The sequence below is a fragment of the Physcomitrium patens genome, chromosome 4 (assembly GCF_059467195.1).
Source record: "Physcomitrium patens ecotype Gransden chromosome 4, ASM5946719v1, whole genome shotgun sequence".
NCBI lineage: Eukaryota > Viridiplantae > Streptophyta > Bryopsida > Funariales > Funariaceae > Physcomitrium > Physcomitrium patens.
In genome coordinates, this window is record NC_143413.1 from 3,497,326 (window position 1) to 3,516,705 (window position 19,380).

General features: G+C 39.8%; 4 protein-coding genes across 10 annotated transcripts; 2 read left to right on the forward strand and 2 right to left on the reverse strand.

Moving 5' to 3' along the window:
• The first annotated feature begins 1,367 nt into the window (after nucleotides 1-1,367).
• Nucleotides 1,368-7,203, forward strand: LOC112281912 (uncharacterized). Of its 4 annotated transcripts, none has more exons than XM_073533135.2 (8): nucleotides 1,368-1,486; nucleotides 2,139-2,354; nucleotides 2,505-3,133; nucleotides 3,302-3,724; nucleotides 3,977-4,109; nucleotides 5,579-5,649; nucleotides 5,934-6,082; nucleotides 6,631-7,203. In XM_073533135.2, exons 2-7 carry the CDS (start codon nucleotides 2,159-2,161, stop codon nucleotides 6,033-6,035), a joined length of 1,554 nt encoding a protein of 517 aa, XP_073389236.1. In that variant the 5' UTR covers nucleotides 1,368-1,486; nucleotides 2,139-2,158; the 3' UTR covers nucleotides 6,036-6,082; nucleotides 6,631-7,203. The 4 variants fall into 4 exon arrangements, 3 of the variants coding, with proteins under 3 accessions (XP_073389236.1, XP_090105638.1, XP_090105637.1); XM_090249512.1 differs by lacking the exon at nucleotides 1,368-1,486 and adding an exon at nucleotides 1,518-1,885 and having other exon boundaries at nucleotides 2,135-2,354; XM_090249511.1 differs by lacking the exon at nucleotides 1,368-1,486 and having other exon boundaries at nucleotides 1,518-2,354.
• A 636-nt stretch (nucleotides 7,204-7,839) lies between these two features.
• On the forward strand, nucleotides 7,840-10,323 carry LOC141045271 (uncharacterized). Its single transcript, XM_073533136.2, has 2 exons — nucleotides 7,840-9,291; nucleotides 9,860-10,323. The coding sequence occupies exons 1-2, from the start codon at nucleotides 9,085-9,087 to the stop codon at nucleotides 10,055-10,057; spliced, it is 405 nt and encodes a 134-aa protein (XP_073389237.1). The 5' UTR covers nucleotides 7,840-9,084; the 3' UTR covers nucleotides 10,058-10,323.
• Nucleotides 10,324-13,871: 3,548 nt separating this feature from the next.
• LOC112281201 (UPF0613 protein PB24D3.06c) lies at nucleotides 13,872-16,976 on the reverse strand. Of its 3 annotated transcripts, none has more exons than XR_016502498.1 (10): nucleotides 16,721-16,962; nucleotides 16,406-16,531; nucleotides 16,147-16,223; nucleotides 15,817-15,922; nucleotides 15,554-15,646; nucleotides 15,327-15,392; nucleotides 15,005-15,150; nucleotides 14,729-14,890; nucleotides 14,543-14,607; nucleotides 13,872-14,191 (listed from the first exon to the last, which is right to left on the reverse strand). XR_016502498.1 is itself a non-coding variant. In XM_024517456.3 (10 exons), exons 1-10 carry the CDS (start codon nucleotides 16,876-16,878, stop codon nucleotides 14,044-14,046), a joined length of 1,047 nt encoding a protein of 348 aa, XP_024373224.1. In that variant the 5' UTR covers nucleotides 16,879-16,976; the 3' UTR covers nucleotides 13,872-14,043. The 3 variants fall into 3 exon arrangements, 2 of the variants coding, with proteins under 2 accessions (XP_024373224.1, XP_090105639.1); XM_024517456.3 differs by having other exon boundaries at nucleotides 14,782-14,890; nucleotides 16,768-16,976; XM_090249513.1 differs by having other exon boundaries at nucleotides 14,782-14,890; nucleotides 16,721-16,957.
• A 447-nt stretch (nucleotides 16,977-17,423) lies between these two features.
• Nucleotides 17,424-19,026, reverse strand: LOC141044393 (uncharacterized). Of its 2 annotated transcripts, none has more exons than XM_073533345.2 (2): nucleotides 18,314-19,026; nucleotides 17,424-17,979 (listed from the first exon to the last, which is right to left on the reverse strand). In XM_073533345.2, exons 1-2 carry the CDS (start codon nucleotides 18,872-18,874, stop codon nucleotides 17,611-17,613), a joined length of 930 nt encoding a protein of 309 aa, XP_073389446.1. In that variant the 5' UTR covers nucleotides 18,875-19,026; the 3' UTR covers nucleotides 17,424-17,610. The 2 variants fall into 2 exon arrangements, with proteins under 2 accessions (XP_073389446.1, XP_024373227.1); XM_024517459.3 differs by having other exon boundaries at nucleotides 18,329-19,020.
• Between the last annotated feature and the right edge of the window lie 354 nt (nucleotides 19,027-19,380).

Below are 19,380 nucleotides of genomic sequence, written 5' to 3' on the forward strand. Positions count from 1 at the left end.
AAAATGTGTTTTTTTTTTTTTTTTTTTTTTTTTTGTAACATACATAAAAGCTCTCATGCTTATAAATAAGGACTTGGTTGCACTAGGCTTTATGACTTTTTACTCGGTTTATAAAACTCTTAATTATATTTTAAAAATAGTCAAGACTATAAAAATCCAATATATATGAATGTTATATTTTTTTTAACCATGATAAAATGATTCCATTAAAAAAATATCTAATAATATTGAATTTCATTAAAGATATTATGACCATTAGCTACTACATCTAAAAGGATAGTTTTATAGTTAACATCTCCAAAAGAGAGTAAACAACCATCTATGATTCTACATACATAGGCTTTGTTTTCTTAATTTAGGATAATCACAACAAAAATACAACAAAGAAATAGATTTGTTTGATTGTATATTTTATAATAAAGCTTCAAAATAGATAATAAATACTTATCCAATAGCAAAATAACATAATATATTAATAATTAAAACAAAATTAAATCAAAAAAATAAAATAAATAATTTTAAAATTGATAAAATTATTAAAGAATATATATATTTATATTTTAAATATTAAAGATATTTTCAAATTTTAAATGAAAAATCATAATTTTTTGAAGAATATAATTTTATTATGAAAATTCCAAAAACTAAAAATAAATACATTATTCATAATTTCTTTTATCTTGTATTTATTTTATTTATTTTTATCATACAATGTGTAATAATCTATAGCTTCTGTTACAAAAAGGTGAATATTTGAAATAAAAGAAATTTTGAGGAAAGAAAAAATATATTATCTTTGTCTATTTAAAAATCAGATAAACTAACTTCATTTTATCAACAACATTAAAATTCATCAATTTGTTTTCTTCTTTCTTTCATTGCCATTTATAATAAATTTTATAATTTAATTAAATTTAATTTCAAATAAAATAGAATTATTTCACAACTTACCAAAATCATATAGTATTTCATGTCAATTTTATTTTTTTCTTTGTCTTCAATTTTATTATCAAATAACTATAAAGAATTCTTTTTATAAAAATAATAAGAAAATTAAATATCTTCCTTAAAATTTTAAAAATTTAAAAATTTAAAAATTAAAATAATAACCAATCACATTTTCTATACAAACCCGTGAAGGGGGTTGCTAAAGAATTTAATTCTTCATGTTCCCACATCGAAACCCCAAAGAGCATGAAACGACCACGCGGAATTAGGAAGAGGACCCAAGCCCGACCCTTGTACCGAGCCTCATGTCCGAACCTAGAAACTGAGCCCAAACCCCCAGCGTCGGTGTCGAGCTTGAGTCCACAGAAACCCTAATCCTGCTTTTTTCCTTTCCTTCATGTAAGCTTTTGCTTCTCACTCTCTCACCCTCTCTCTCTCCCGCTATCTTCACAGGGACGAACTCCTCGTCCTCCTCCTTCTCGTAATTGCTGTTCCAAATCACGACTTGCATCTTGCTCCTGACTCTCCTCGGAGGCACGTTCTCTGTCCCCTTTCGCATGTCTCTTATAAGACAATGAGTGTGTCGACACCTATTTTTCATGAGTTTTGGCCCTGAATCCTGGGTGGTTTTATAGATAGCCATTTTCAATTTTGACGGTGGGGGTTTGTGGTTGAGGTTTATGTTTATGTTTCGGTGTTGCTAGCTCTGGTTGTTGCTGTTATGTGCGCTAGGATTTTCGAGGAAAGGGTCTTGTAGGTCGGTGCGTTGTTGGTTTTTTTTTTTTTTTTTTTTTTTTTTTTTGGTCGTGTGTTTGTGGCTCGCATTGCGTGTTCCTGGTTTTTGGTTGGGTATGGTTGAAACTCATGCGGTGACGTCCGGAGAAGCGCTTCCCCATGTTAGGAATCTAGAAGGATTGGTGGTTGCTGTTGAGGATTGGTGAGCACTTTTAGCTCTGTTGAGATGTGAGTCTGGGTTTGGCCTGTCGAAGGCAGCGTAGGGTGAAATTAATCTAAGTTGCATCATAGTTAGCTTAACACGTATATGCTCGGATTCGCAATTCAGAGTTAAGGAACTGTATTAATCGTGTAATTTCTGCTACGAATCCGCCCATTTGTATTTAGTGTGCTTCATGTACTATCATTCTCCTAAATTGGTTTTTTGAGTGGTTATTAATCTGCTTTGCAGTCAGGAGGAATCATCTAAGTCAGTATGGACCAGAAGAAGAGGAAGTTGGAAGATCCACCAGCCACGAATGCGAAAGAAGACAACACTGCTGTAGTTGGGGGACCAACAGTGTCTGTTCCTTCTTTCGTGATCACTAAGGAGGATGTCAAGAAGCTTTTGGAGTCATTTACGAAGGATCGATTGATGGATTTATTGGAAAATGCTGCTCTTGTTCATACAGGTTATTCCTCGTCGAGTTATCTATCGTCCTAAAGCTCATTTTGGATGTGGTTTTTCAACGCGAGAGATACAGTGATGGGTTTATATATTTTCATGTACTGTTCAACTTATTCACATGTTCTCGATGGGTGTCGCTGTTTGACTTTTGCAGATGTTCTTCAGGAAATTCGCAAGGTGGCTGACAAAGTTCCTGGTCATCGGAAGATTTTTGTAAGGGGCCTTGGTTGGGACTCAACGACAGAAACCTTGAAGACAGTATTCTCACAATTTGGAGAAGTGGAGGAGGGGGCGGTTGTTATGGACAAGGGTACTGGAAAGAGTAGAGGCTTTGGATTTGTGACATTCATACACATGGACGGTGCTCAACGATCACTGAAGGAACCTAGCAAGCGGATTGATGGACGGATGACAGATTGTCAGTTGGCATCAACTGGGGCGTTGCAAATAAATCCTAATCAAGAAGTTTCAACGAGAAAAATTTACGTGGGCAACATATCCCTTGATCTTTCTGCGGACAGGCTGCTGGCTTTTTTCGCAGGATATGGAGAAATTGGAGAGGGTCCCTTAGGATTCGACAAATTCACTGGACGCTCACGAGGTTTCGCTTTGTTTATTTACAAGACAGTTGAAGCTACAAAGAGGGCATTGTTGGAGCCAATCAAGACTTTAGATGGTATTCAAATGTACTGTAAGCTTGCCTCTGAGAATCAGAAACAGGGGCAGGGGAGGCAAGGCCCTCCCGGTAAAAGCGACAATGATTTAATACTAGGCAGGCAGCAGGTAATCTACATCAATCATCTTGTCCATCTGAAAATGCGTTTATTCTTATGGTCGGGGACCAGTTTGTATTTTAAAGCTGATGTGGTGTTCATTTGATCACATGTTTTTACGAAGTGGTACTGAGAGTAGTTGTTGTGAGAACCTTCTGCTGGCTTTTCTTGTGTGCAGATATCAACTCCTCCGTCCCTCTCAAACGAACAAAATATGTCGTACGGATCCATGAATACTGGTTCATTAACTACTGGAATTCCGCTCAACCAGGGCGTGAATCAAGGAATGAGTCAAGGAAGTCACATGGGTCTCAATAATCATAATCAAGGTCTTAGCAACCTGAAGAGCACATTGAACTCGCCCCTCAACTATACATTGAATTCATCATTATCTCCTCTAGGACAGTTAACGAATTCATCGTTAAATGGTTCTTTTAACTCCGGTCACCCACAAACATCCCTTGGAATGGGATCTTACAGTTCACAATTGGCTGTGTCCCAATATGGAGGTCAACCAACTGGCCTTGGTGGGCAACCTACATATTCTTCGATGAATGGGGTTCTTTATTGCTCGGCAGCCAACTCAGCAGCCTCGCAGCAGGTATTTAAAACGAATTTTATATTGCGCATGACGATTTAGTGTAGGTCCTGTAATTTGCATGCTTAACTGTCTATTTTAATTAATTACATTACATCTAATGAGTGAGGCCGTTCGTATTATTCGGGATAACTGTGTTGATCTTGGCGGACCTGCAGTTTGTACCGAAGTACTTGACGTTGCATTCGCCTAATACTATGTCCAACACATGTATATTTAAAATCTGACTTCTCTCATCTACTGTATATTTCTCAGCAAGCAGCGCTGCAGGTAGCTGGTGGTCATTACGGATATGGGTCATATCAAAGTCCTCAACTTCCAACATCTTCTGCTCCTCGCGCCCCTCCCGTAGGAAATATGTACATGCCTTCCAACCATAACCTAAAAGGTAAGCATTGGTGTCTTCACTTTCTTGCTCTTTAAGGTGCGCTATTCTTTTACTGACCAATTGTGAGACCTCCTAATTAAATATGCTCGAATGATTGTCCTCTTTTCGTTCAAAGTTGCGAGTTTGGTTCACGTCTGAGAGAGGCATCGGAGTTTTGAATGAATATTAAATCTTGGATGTTTTATTTTGGATGTTGAATACAAATTCAGCAATAACAATTTTTTTGTCTGTGATGTTTCATGTCTGGATTATCTACATGTCTGTGATCACTGTTCAGTGTATACAAGAGTTTCAGTTGTTTTCAATTAGGATGATTATGTTTGTGCTACATTGGGCAACAGAGGTTATTTGTGAGAAGGGAGATTTAAGTACTAAACATTGTGCTTACTGTAAATGTTCTGTTGCGGATTTTGTTCTTTTGACTTTTTCTTTTTTTCTTTTTTTCTTTTCTCCAGTTCTTTGCAAATTGTGATAGTTTAACCTTTTTATCTTAATAATGTTGCAAGCTTGTTGGTCTAGTTTCTTTGAGGAATTCAAGTTTCGAACGGGATATTACCACAGTTTGATAGCAAATACAAAAAACAAGAGTTGAAATTAGTGGTGAAAAAGTTTGGTCATTTCATAACCGATGCCCATAATTTGAATCTCTGTGACTCTGAAAATCTCTAATATTTATCGTTTTTATCCATCAACTCTAGCGTACGCCATGCACTACTTATTGTTCTAGTAATTGACGGATCTCTGTTGACAATGTTGGTGGACATGGGATTACCATGAGATAAGTTCCAGGCCCGATCGACCAGGTTTCACAAAGAAGCTTTAAAGATTATTTTTTCTTATCAAATTTAATGTATAAAGATCCAAAGTGGTTTATTGCCATGTTTTCAGTCAAGTAATTTCATGACTGAAAAGTTATGGAGACTAATTATTCCTTTTAATTGTATTTTTGCTGTTAAACGAATCGTTTGGTTTTACATTTAACAACATGCTCAAGTAGTGAACGGTTTGAACTGATGGTAGCGTTACATTTGTTGGGTTTTACGGTTTGAGTTCTGCTCCGTTCTGTATTTCTCGTTTTCTCATTTTCTTGTTTGTCTTCTGTTTTTTGTTTTTTGTTTTTTGTTTTACTTTCATTGGCTGTAAAGTTAACTAGGTTATTACCGATCTTTTTTGGATCTTCAATTTTGATCGTTTCTTTCCAATTCGATCAGTAATCGTATCAGATTGCTGTCTATAGCATGATGGGTCATTTCGGTTGATTGAAACAACCCCCCGCTCCCTTTTTTCATTTTTAGTTATTTGTGGATAAATTGTTCACTCTCCTCCAAGCAGATAAATTGATTGTATCAATAGAATCTTAGAGCGCTTCTTCTAGCTGCAGTATGTCTAGGAATATGGCTTTTGTTATCTGCATGCTTTATTCAGTTTTCAACAGTAATGTCGGGGTTTACACATACCTCATTGTGTAGGAGTGCTTCAGCTTTCAAGTTTTGTAGCTTCTGTTACTGAAATCATTTTGATTATTCTACTTGGAATACAGGTATGTCTACGATCGTTCTCTTTGGTCCGTTTTATCTTTGCAAAGTATTTTCTTCCAACTTTTTACTTTGTCGTATGGTTTTTCAATACTTAAGACAGAAATACGTGCAAGGCTAGGGCTGCAGATGGACAGCTCGTCACTCGGATGTGGGTTCGATCCCCACTAGCCTTTTCCTGATGTAGTAAGGTGCTGGATGCATGTACTGGATGTAGGCTGGAGCAGCTGTCATGCTCCATTACGCTGTTCCATGGTTCTCTTGACTAAAGTAATCTTTGAATCTCCAGATCGTGGTATTTTATCACAATTGTATTGGTAATTTGAAGATGAAAGCAGACCTTTCTGATGCTATTAATCTTGAGTTTGCAACCTGGACGGACAATTATTGAGCCTTAGAATTGGCACAAATTCAAGGAAGTTGGAGAAATAATTACAGGTATGTCGTCATGGGAAGTTGCTCTTGGAACTCGCATTGGTTGAGTGGACTGTATAGCTAATATATGATAAAAGGAATTTATTTTTGGATCTGCTACCTCTCCCACCCTTAGAAATTTTTGGTCACCCTATTGATGTCCTTGGATGTATCTTTGAAAGCCCGTTGAGGATCAAGAGAGTTGTTTCTACGCACAAAACTTTCAGTGGGTGAATATCAGATTTCGCTTTATGGTGTAGTCTTGCACTTCTGTTGGCCACCTTTTAGATGCAGGCAAGCTGGGCATATAGTTAAAGTAACCGAAGCGGTGTTAGTAAGGGAAATTACCTTTGGAACTTCACAAATTGGCTTCTATAAACCTCGTGTGCAACATAGCTCTTAAATATATCTTGCAGAAGTGACTTAGTATGCATGAATTACCTTCTCTTATGCTCACATTGTAAGGTGATCTGAGTATTTCGTCATGCCAGCAGATGTACTTCCATTAGTATCATCCTTGGTACGCACAGAGCTTGCAAGTCATGTCTATAACTTCCGCTGCATGTCTACAGATGCCAAGTAACTATTCAACTATCCTTCCATTTCATATAAATTCTGGATTTACATGCTGCGTTCTTCGTGAGTGGGGAGTTATCATCTGCAGTGAACGAATGTCGTCCAGCCTGCCCTCCACTTCAGATGAAGTTGAGGACTGTCAACCAATAAAGGTTCAACACAAGTTTCGCAAGGGCGTCTTGAATGAGCCACTGGAAGGCTGCCATCATCAGCCACGTCTTCGCACTTCTAAAATGCTAAGCATAGTATCAACGATGTACAGAAGAATGGAAGAGAAGCATTCGCTGCAGATGATAACTCTACACCCACCAAGAATTTGCTGTTTATCCTGCAAGGGGAAGCTTTCCTTGGTGCCAACTGTTTCTGCAAGTGGAAATGAATATTTATATCTTCAGGTTTCTGCTAGTCCAGAGCTGCATGACCACGAAGCAACCAGTGTTCGTGTTTTTTTGTGAGTTGTGAAGAATGCATTGATTATAAACTAGACAAGTTGATGCTCTCGTGTGGCCTCTTCTCCTGTACATCCTTTCTGTTGAAATCATATGCATTTGTGACGGTGACTTAGATCACACCCAATGAATCACGTGCTATGATCATGAACGGATTAATGGTTGTCCTCAGAACATTCGGCTTTTCTGTTCTCGATTATGATTGTTACTTACAACTGTAGGTAAAACTGGGCAGCCACTTTAACTCGTGAAAATAGAAACAGGTGCTCACCCACTACATGGATTGCAATTATTGCTTTACTATGCATGCTCCACGGTCCTGGAATTCTTCCCTTGGGCCTTTCTCAATCTGAGAACCATATCTGATGAGTCTGGTCGACAGAGACTTATTAATTAAGCTCACAACACATTCGGGTTGAGACGTCGTGCACTGCAATCAACAAAAGAGATCTGACAGTATTCTCATGAGCAAACCAAAATCCCGCTGCGGTATATCATTTGAAAACTAGAGCGCACTGTCCATCGAGTATCATGTGAAGATATCTTGCAAGTCACTAGGTCAAAGAACGTGGATTAAAAAGAGATCGATGTAAAAATGATGCTCGATTCCCGCAGCCATGGGACCTACAAAACCTCAGCAGCAAAATGTTCAGTTCAAGGAGGGTGGAGCCCACGGAGCATGATTAGCCCACGCCGCACAGTAAAAATCCTTCTCATATGAAGCCCAAACCGAAGTTGCTGCACGCATTCAACACCGCCACAAAAAATATTGCCTCAAACCGAAGTCGCGGCACAAGGAGCAGAACTGAAGCGCTTTGCAGGAGGGAAGTTACGTTGAGCAGCACTCGATCGCCTCTGGAATGTTCCTCGAGCTCATCATGAACTCGAGCTTCGATGATGCGCAAGTGTTGGCCGTCGTCTGATTGCCTCAGGCTGTTCAAAAGGCGACCTTGTGGGGGCGCGCTCGCGAGTGATTGACAGCAACGGGCCCATCCTCCCTCTCGAAGAAAGATTTCACTGATGCCATCTCCGACGCCTGCAAGACCTTTCTAGATGGGACCCACAAACTCAAATCGCTTGGATTGCTACTCGCCATGGATTATGCAGATGGATCTCCTCCTCCTCCTTACAGAGTCCAACCACTTTCCCACTCTAAAAAAAAGAAACCCAACTGAATCTACGTTTCAAAAGTGTTCAATAACTGACTCAGGTTTTCTCTCATGTTTTGTAAATAATTTGTACATGAGCAAGGAGAATTTTGTTTCTTTCGGAGCTCCCTCTAACAAATCCAATCCCACTCGGGATCCCGTTGCCCACAACCCAAGACGCGAGCGAGCGAGCGAGGCTGTCTCTCCTGTATCGCCAATCGCAAGCATGATCCCCTTCCGGTGCGCCTGAAGATGCCAACCATCTGTTGTCGTGTCCCCCGGGCTTCACACCCTGCAATTGTCTGATTTTGCTAAGCTTCGCTGCGTAGACCTCCCATCACGAGCTCTCGTAGCGAGGGACTTTGCTTACGAACTTCCTTGTTTTGGGGTCGAGAATTGTGCCAGAGAGGTCGAAGATGCTTGCGGCTGGTGGGGATGTCGGATTTTGTAGAATCGGAGATCGTGGGGTCTGGTGATGGGGGTGTTGTGGGTAGGATTTAGGGTTTCGAGTGAAGCCGATGTTGGGTACTAGGTGTCTGTTTTGTGTGAGAATTTTTTTTGGGACTTTGTGGATTGTTTTGGATTGGGTGTGGCATTTTGCGGTGGTGTTTCGGGGAATTAAAATGTGTTTCAGTGAATCCTTTTGTTGTGGTGTGGGACGGATTTGAATCTGATGGTCTGTGTAAGAGACTTTGGAGTGTAGTCGTTGTCTTGGTTTTAGTCGTAGAATTAAGTGCGAGTGTGTTATACTTTTTTCCTTTTCGGGATTTTTTCTTCATTGTGAGTCTTCGAAAGAGAAGTTTTGGAGAGGGATTCCGTTCTCTACTGAAAGCGTGTAGGGTACGATAGAGAAATGGCTGGGATTTTTAGAAAGATTTTTGGTAGTTTTTTGCACAAAAAAGAGGAGAAAGATGAACAGGTTCAGGAGAAGAGGACTCCAGTGGTTCCGCCAGAACAGAGAACTGGTTCAGGAGGTTACAGTAGGAGGGTCACCGTTCCGGCGGATCCTATTGTGTACGCTCCGGTTGTCACTCAATGTAATGGGAATGGTGGAGTGCAGGTGAGTTGCTACTTCTCAAAGTGCCCTACTTCCCGTTCTTTGAATAGATTCATGTTGTGGGATAGTCTTCGAAAGAGAAATCTTAGCGTTATCGTAAGCTGTGGCTGCGGTGTAGATGTTGAAACTCAACGATTGCCTGCCATGGTCTTGAGCAATACACATCTTGCAATTCTTATGACGTCAAAGCAACCACTATTGTCAGCTACATTGCGGAAGTAATTAGCAGTCTCCTCCGCAGTTTATCCTATATTCAGTTGCCCCAACAAGGTCTACATATGCTGCACTCGAAGGATCCAATTTTAGTGCAAGAGTTGAATTCTCGCTAGGTGGTAGAAAATAAGATTTCCATTGTGCGTGTGTTGTTTCAATGAATTGGGAAATATTTAAATTCATGCTCACTGCAATCACGTATAACAGTATTATTGATTGTTCAACGTGGCTTTCTTAGACCCTACCTAATGAGGCTGAATGTCGGATTGGATATTAATTGTAGAGTAGTGTCTCCTCTCTCTGTTGAAGTTTCTCAACCACGTAAAGTTTCTATGTACAAATTGTCTGTGCCGTGCAGGGGTTGACGTGGTATGCCAAGGAGTTTCGTGCAGACGATGATGGCGACGTGGCACAAGAGTTTTTGAGGGAAGTCATTCCTAACGCCCGCGATCTCAATGCAACCATGCCTCCGTGCTTTGAAGCAGTGAGGCATACAAGACCAGTGAAGCTGAAAGGTCCTGTCTGCACACAGAATGGAAATGTGCATATTTCTTGAGTTAATTAGCTGTTGACACGAAGAAAACCTGATCCCATCTTAGGTTTATTTATAATCCTGGGTTAATTATGTAAGATTAGTGGATCTGTTCCTCCATTCTTGAGGTATGCATGCCTTTATTGGGCTTTACGTCATGCTGGTAGCCAACGCACCTAGCATCATGCTATGAATTGGAAGGAGGTCATTTTTTTGGTTGCTCGTTGCAAATGTTCTTCACAAATTCTGCTGATTACAACTTGAATATTATGTTTTAATAAGTTCTTTCAGTTACTGTCTCGGATTGTCCTATACATTCATTGTATTTACTATTTCAAATGCAAAATTATGAGTAGCACTCTCCTGCCTCACTAGTCCTGACGGAAGTGTCAAGTTAGTGTTCAATGACGAGTGTGATATAATTTGTGATTACTATGCTGTAGCATCATCTTGTGCAGGATTTATAGATGATCTCTAACAGAAGCAAATCATCGGATGACTTGCACCCACTGTTATCATAGCGTTTAAATACCATCATTCTTACAGCACTGTTGCAGAGTAAACCAGCCACAGATCCATCTCCTTAGAGTGCGTGGATTAATGCGTATTATGAAAGCTCATATTACTGACCTTAATAACCATTAATTTCATTTACAGTCTATGATCATAACTGTCATAAATCACATGTCTACTGAAGACTGCTTCAAGTGGTGATTGGAATGTGGTGCATCATCCACTTCGTAATGGATAAGAATCTTAGTACATGGTGTGATTGACACAGCTAAGACAGATTGGAGAAAATGCATTTTACACTGAGTCTTACAACCAATCAGATTTCTAATAATCTTAAATTAGTTGTTTATGATAATGCAATTTATCATTATATGTTCTGAGACTTATTTTTAAAGCTATTTCGGTTCATTAATTTTGTATTTTAATGATGACCTATTATTTTTTAACTTCTGACCACAGATCCATCTCCTTGGAATGGATTTTCATTGTTTTTGATAAAGCTCAAATTTCGTCATAAAATCATCTTTTTTTATTTATTTCTTTATTTTGTAGCTTTTTTAAAGGATTGTGTTAGCAAAGATTGTGAATCTAGACGAAACATTAAACAACCCATAAGGTCCATACTTTTGTACTGAATGGAGTGTTTTCAATTTATTGTTTATTTTTAATCAGAACTTGATAATGTCCCAACTTTGAATTCATGAAACTAAAAACATTTTGAACCCAACTTATCAAAGAAAAAAATTGATTCAAGAACTTGAATATTTAATTTTTGATTTGGCTTATTTGATTTTATGACTGATTTTTAACAGAAACATTATTGGTTAAAATTTTACTCCAAAAAGTTGGATTGGTTTATGAAGTTTTAAAACATAAAATATAAAAATTAAGTTATATTAATCATAAGTTTTACAAATAATCAATTATATTTGAGTAGTTTCCATTCTTTGCTTACAAATATATATATATATATATATATATATTGTTACTTCTGTTGTTGTATTTTTTAATATTTTGACATGAAATTTTATGATGTGTTTAGATGTTACATTAAATCTTCACTTTGACGTTTTTTTTTTCTTATTTACTTTCAATTGTTAACACCCATGTTCAACATCAGTTTATGTTTTTAACATTTTAACAAGACAGCTAACAGTACTTCAGCGAAGCAATTTCATTTAAAAAGATCAACTTTATTATATTCTTAAGAGCACTAAAGCATTTGGAGCTTATGAAATACCTACTTCAACTCCAACAGGTAAGACTCCTAGCCAAAACGTGTTCTGAAGATTCTAAACCAGTATTTTAAAGACTAAAATCAAAGAGATAATATAACTGCAAAGAGCAGATGGAAAAAGCAAGTAAAGAATGAGATTTAGCTTCTGTGATTGCATGTAAGTTTGGCTTTCAGTAAAGGATATTGCAGCAAAACTGAAAACAAGCAGAGATAATACTGAATAGCAACAGTTGTTCCAGCATCACTCAAAATTGAAAAAAGTGGGGAAGTAGCTTGTGTCTGCCAAGAGTCAAACCTGGGTCCATTGCCTGGAAGGCAATTATCCTAACCTTGAAGTCCTCTCCAGAGTTAAAGAACAGAGCACCAAGGTGTAGTACAAAAAAGTGCGAGGCACAATGTTATGGCTGAATGCCTAGTAACAGGACTAGTGACTATAACAGGGTACATCAGCCATATAATCCTATGCCAAATTTAACATGGGTAGGCTAATGTGAAGGGTTTCCTTGTGTTGCAAATACACCTTGGTCTATTCACACTTTTTGAAAAAGTGTTATCATGTTTCTTAGTTTCTCAGCTATGCCCTTGTATTTGAAGATGCTATGCCAAATTTTGGTTTGAAGGACAAAAACTTAATGAAAGCAAATAAACAAGTGAGGCTCTCTCAAAGAAACATGACAAACTAGAATGGTTATTGCCAAAAGACAAGGAAATCTAAAGACTCGTGAAACTAGACTAGAAGCAAGAAAGGAATTGACAAGAGTAAAGAAGGCTCACTCTTGCCTGTTTATATACTATCTATCTCGAATCTATGTGGCAAAGTTCTATAGGACCTCCAAAAACATATTGACTTTGTATGATATGTATCTTAACTTGCAAGGTAAGTTTTCACTATGGATGCCACATAGTTAGCTTGTCCTAAATCAGTGAACTGGCCGACATATTGCTTGCCTTACATCGCTAGTGATTTTGTTCAAATCCACCTAGGGCTCATTCCAAAACTGCCTCTATGCCATCTTCAGGTTCGAAGATGGTACCTATTAAACCTAGTGCAGCTAATATTAGTATCTTGATACTGAACCGGAATGCCAATAGAGCGTCAGAGGCAGCCATTGCCTCTACTATGCACCCGTCTAACTATCTTAGTAGGATTTTTTGCAATACTGCAACAGTTGAAATTGAGCCGTTCCTTTGGTGCCCTAATGTGGCTTCATCAGCAACAAAGATGAGTGGTTGTTACACCCACTATGCATGTATTTTCAATTACTGAGTTTACTTCATCAATCCCCAGAGCTTCGTTTTGATCCCTCTTTGCTTTCGACTTTCTCATCCTGATTGTTCTTCTTTTTGCATCATAAAATCATTAAGATCAAGTGAAGGATTCCTGTTGGATTTACATCAATGTGATGCTATGAGTGAAGCAATAAAGTACTTCAGATGCACAAAAATGCACATCCATTTTCAAATAAACTTGAATACATAAAGCTGCAAAATCAAACAAAACATGATTTTATTTTTTGAAGTATTTGTTAGTATTTTTTGAAGTATTCAAGAATCAAACTCCATTTTGCAAAAATTCTATAGAATTGAAGTGATAGTAATAAAACATATGTCTTCTTTGACAAAATCTAATGAGTTGATTCAATCATTAACTATAGATGATTTATAAAAGAAGACCTAATAATTCTAACCCAAATTCAAATTCAATAGGCGATAAATTTCACAATAATTAAATCGTGATGTGAAATCCTATGATGTCTCACGGTTCTTACACAAATAAAAATAAAAAACATACATATACATATATAAATAATATTATGCAGTTATCCAAACAGTCATTCTTACTAGCATGTAACAAAATATTTATATAAATTATTACATTTGAAACATGATAACACTTGACATTTCTTAGTAGTGAGTTTGTCCACAATACACAATCCATTTGGCGCCTTAACTTATAAACATCTCTCCATATGAAAATTGAACAAATCACCTTGTATATTTCTTGGGATCTAAGCATAGCATTCTGTTGACTCAACAAGTTTCTCCAGGTACAAGACTCACAAATCAAATTTGACATTTAAATGCGAATGCGGAAACCCGATGGCATATTACGGGATAGGTTTATTAGCCTTGAAGATCTTGGTCTTAATATCTTCACAACAAATACACGTGAGTCAATGTTGTAAGGTTTAAAATTTACACTGGCTGCATTGGATCATGAACTACATGGTTTGGGAAGGCATTTGCGCTCATACTTGGCTCAACCCCAAGGATCATCCCAACCTTTGGGTCCACCTTTCTTGATGAAAGATATCATCGTTCGCACAGTTTCCTCAACGCGGTTTGATAAACTATGATTGCCCCATGGAATAGCCGCCCTCTCCGCTCCTCCCATAGCATCACAAAGCCTGCAGCGAGCAAAAAGTAGCAATGGTTTAACAAACTCACCAGCAGTTTTCAATGCGTACCTGTCTGCTGTATGCAGAGGGTGGTAATGCAAAAAGTTCACCAAGTAACACAAAGTCTTCTAATGGGATTATACTGAGCTTATCATCAGTTTCCGGAAACTATCCTGAATCATAATTTAGCACGATAAAAGACTGGGTACGTGCCCATACTTCCCTACAACGCTAATTTAGCCAGATATTGGAGAGCATTAGAAAATGAATTGTAGTCAGCAAGGAAAAAAGATAAATTAGCCTTGATAAACCTTCCAGTTGCAGATTACACGACGAGGCAAAATATGTTGCAACACTTACCGCTTGAGTAACTTGGCTTTGTCAACGTAGTCCGGCACATACTCGTCTGACATAGAGAATATTACCTGGAAATACAAAATCCAGCACCACACTTTCGTAATCTCGACGGAGACAACAGTAAATCCTTACAAAAGAGAGACCCAGTTTGAAGATGTTAAGTCCAGTGTCTCATAACTATATTCTCACCTTCAATCGGAGAGTTCCACACTTAACCACAGCTGTGAAAATGCTGACCGTACCTGACAAGGTACCCGTGACATGTGCCCCAATAGCGCCTTCAGCTGCGCATCAGTGAAGTCTGAACTGAACAGATCATCATCGCCCATGTACGCACATAGTGATCGGAACCTGCAATAAAACCGAAAAAATAAAATTGAAAACAGTGGTAGCTGGGTTGTAGAACAATGCTACTTTGTTCTACAAAAGCATAACTTGTACCTTCCTCAGTAGAAAATTTATTACCTATTAGCTGTAATTGGTGCTTCTGGACTGGCATCTCGGGGCATCAATTCTTCGCCTTTACCTTCCTTGATCATTCGCTCAGCCAGTTCAAGCATGGGCTGCGTCTCGGGTAACGTAGCTCGGAATTCTCTGTCACTGACTGGTGCCTGGCAGATCAACCATCCGGATAGATAATATTACGATAAGTTGAGAGCACTCGCCTACCCAAAGACCAACATGCCCCTAACCTGTTCCTGTACTAGAACAATTTCACTGGACTGAAACGGGACGAAACTTGATGCGATCACAATACGACACCAGCTAGATGAAGTAAGGAATTTACTTGCAAAATAGCGCCCCTCACTGCGCGTGTGCAATGCCCTCCAGTCCGCAAGTAATGAACAATATCCTGGTGCACCATGAATTTAAATCATCTCTTCAACTAAAACATAAATTGCTGACTCACGTGCTCGTTCTATGCATAACTTTGCAGAATCTCTCTGAAGGATTTGAACATTTCCTTCAGCACTCTGATGACATGAAATCTTTGCAGATTCGCAAGTAAAGTACCTGGCAACCAGTGCTATGACCAACAAGAATGAACCCTTCGGAATCTTCCTGGTCGATTAAGTAGTTGAGAAGCAGTTCAATCTCTACTGCGTCCTGCACATGCAACACGTACGAATCCGTCAAAACCTAGAAACCCAATTTCATGTTCCTTCCAGCATCTAAATTAAGATCTGCGCAACAGTATCCGTAGGAATTCGTAAAAAGAGCCATGCGTGATCACAGAATAAGTTTGTTCTTCAGTTCGTAACAGGAAGTTACTGTACCTCCTTCAGACTTGAGGTCCCAAACCCCGTGTAAGAAGACGTCAAAAGTGGCTGCACCAATGACCATTTTTCGGCTTCCAGCGCTTTTGCAAGTGGCTCGACATAACTGCAGTCAATGAGAAAATATTCCCGAACTTCTCAGGGATTCTATGGCGAATAGTGTAAGGCTAGAGCTCCAATACATGCTCCCAGCACAAGAGCAGGACAGGGGGACACAATCGGACGATAAATCATGCAAAATTTTCTTGAAATTACTCTTCACAAAGTTAAACTAAAAGACTTTCTTAACCACGAGGTTCTGCTGGCATCGAGCGGGGAAAGAGAACGCACTCTGTTGCAAGGAACCCATCCGTAAGTCCCCCAATGAAGACAACCTGCTGCTTATAGTTTCCTGTTTTGAATGCTACCTTCATCCACGCAGCCACAAGTCACTTCTCAGAAAACTAGCAGAAAGAAAAGACAGATCTCTGATGAACTACAACTGAATACAAAAGGATAAAGCACATCATCTTCTCGGCAAACAAGAATAGGGTTACTGGATTTAAGTCAAAGAGTTCTACAACAATCCTTGGATAGATAGTTGTTCAACCTGGTTAGATTTGCTGCCATACTTGAACAGAATGCCTTGCAGGTGTGGTAGTTTCCTACTACTGGCCATGGCGTCTTTGTTTTCGCTACAACACCTGATCGCTCGCTCTCGCTCCAAACTTACTACCTGAATACCACCACCTCTAACATCACAACCACGAGTAAAATCCCTTCTCCAGACCCCTCGAAGTGCCCTCCTCTGCAAACAATAGTCTCCTTGATTGCTGCTGAAACTAGGTTGACATGAGAATCTTCTAAACTTTCCGTCTCCCTCAACAACCCTGCTCGCGGATAAAATTGATGAGAAACTGCTGACCCCAACTGCTTGTCTGCGTGTTTGTGTCGCTAGGGCCCCACCAATACCTGGAATCGGTCTTCTTGCGCAGTCCGCTGGTAAGCTTCTGCCATTGCACACGGGGCTGCAGCAGCTGGCCATAGACAGACACATGGACGTGGACTCACTTTCCAATACATTCACTACACTTGCGTTGTATCTTCACGATCCAATGGTTTCCGTGATTGAGTCTGGATCGTTAAGAAAGTAGTCGACCGGAACCTTTCGTCCATTGCTGAGCCAGATCTCTACAAAAATACGATGAATGCTTGAAGATCTATGGGCAGTTCATACCTTGGCCTACGGAATCGGGAATGAAGCAACAACCACATCCGTAAAAAAACGCGTCAACATGTTGGGTTGGAAGCGACAGTTGACCTGAGCGGATTTATCCGTGTTCGAAAAATCGTATTGTCTCAATAATACTGAGAGTGTTCGTGGTATTGTGACACAAGTTCATGCCCATTGGACAAACCCTGCTTAATTAGAAAGACTTCATAAATCCCCAGAACTCACTTTTTAAAATAATTATGCCTAAAGCTGTGTGTGTTTTTTCCAGGTGGACTCACTCCAAGCGTTTTTCAATAGAGTTGTTTTCTAGAATATATTGTTGAAAAAGGGAGACCGAGGCTTCCATGGGTACAAACAGGCGGGAGCAAAATTCATGAAACATATATAACTGGCGAACGGAGAATCAAGTCTTATCTTTATTGCATACATTTTTGAGGTGATATTGATTGACAAAACTTTTCTACTGAAAAAACATTTCAACTAGGCAGACCACTTATTCTCGCTATTTAATTCGTGATGCGGCATAACGTAGTCCGATCCATCGTCTCAGGAAGTGTTGCATGAAAGCTGCATGTCTCGTCTCACGCTGGGCAAGAACTCACGGTTCGAGAGAGGGAGTAAGGAGGCTCATCCTTGGCCAGCCACTCGAACACATTGAAAACTTGAGTCTGATACAGTAGGGAAACTGTGACGGTGTTCACGAACCAGCCCGGATGGGGGCCTGAGTCGTCATGAGATAAGTGCATACGGCATATATTTTGGACGCAATTACCCACAACAGTGAATGTGTCTGTCGCTCCGCGGTTGAAGTTGCGGTTCTGGCTCTTAAGACCTACAAAGAGAACAGAATCACCGTATTTGTCGAAGAACTCAACGTTCACATCGGCTTGTGTACCAGCTCCTTCGATATTCCCAGTACTTGTAATGATCGTATACGTGCATTGATTGTACTGCAATGCCCTCAAACAAAGGCCACAATGACTAGTTCAGAATCCACTGTTTACATACCCGTTAAAATCCAGCAACTGCTGAAAAGGTAAGCTATACAGTGCAGAATCTACACAGAATACGACAAAGAATTTGCAGTTTACTTGATTCCTCTTTGTTCAACACCTTCAAGGGTTGACATGAAGATAATGACGCACGGGCGTACAAGAAACCGTGGAAATATGAACAGAAATTCAAACATTTAATACTAATAACTGCAAGCGCGTGAGCAAACAGATGCAAATTCAGAACCATCTATGAAAGAATGGACTGTCATTAAACCCCCACTATACCTACCTGCACGGCACTCACCATAGTGGTATGCGCCATAGAGCCGTCATCACCAGATTCCGGTTGCGGTGCTGGCTGGTTGTTGTAAGAGGCATCAGCTCCAGAGCCGTGCGAGGGTGCAGGCGCAAGAGCCGGCACTCCGGGTTCACTATAAGCATATGGCGCACCGACGGGAGTATACCCACCGTAAGGAACAAGCGGAATCGCATCAGATGGTGCACTAGGCATTGGTGCCCCAGAGAAGGGATCAACACATTTTGCTGGTGCTGAATCACTGCTGGGCAATCTCCTTTCATTGGGAAGCTTTGAGTTATCTGAATCTGAGGGTGACGGTGACGAGGAGGGAGGGGGAGAGTCGAAGAGAGGCAATGCAGCTGGATTTACTGCCAAAGACAATGGAGGAGGTGCAAACGGTGGTGCAGAACTATTAGCAGGTGCAGATGCAAAGGATACCATGAATCTAGAGGCTCTCACTGGGGCACACATCAGAGATATCACAGCTAGCACCAGAGCTGCAAACACCAGTTTTCCTTCCCTCTGGAAGGTACCATTGCTTGAGACATTCATACTTGCAGAGTCGGAGATGGCACTCAGGGACTCAGGTGTCTCCTACGAACTTCAGCGGCAAGAAACTGGACTGAGGAAGACTGAAGTCGGAATGTAATAGAGCATTGAGCAGTGGGACTGAATGATGAGGATGAGAGACATATACCAGTTGAGTCGCTTTTATAGGTAAGGCTTCAAGTAGATGTTGAGAAGAGAATCCAAATATTGACGTTGTGGTGAATTGCGCTTAGTCCCGTAACGTCCTTCAGCAGCTGTAATTCAAGTACCATCGACACGGATACATACCCATTCTCGAATGCGCTTGGGTCGGAGGACAAGGCACAGCAAAGAATGAGGAGGCTTCGATTAGTGAAGCAATGACTGAGATGGAAAGCTTGAAACTGATACCTTTTTACATTCGAAAAAAAGCAGCGAGACATGATACAAACGAAGGCTGCAATCAAAGGATGCTGGAACGAGAAGAGACAAGAAAGAAACTGAGGAAATGTTTTTACCATAAAACTTAG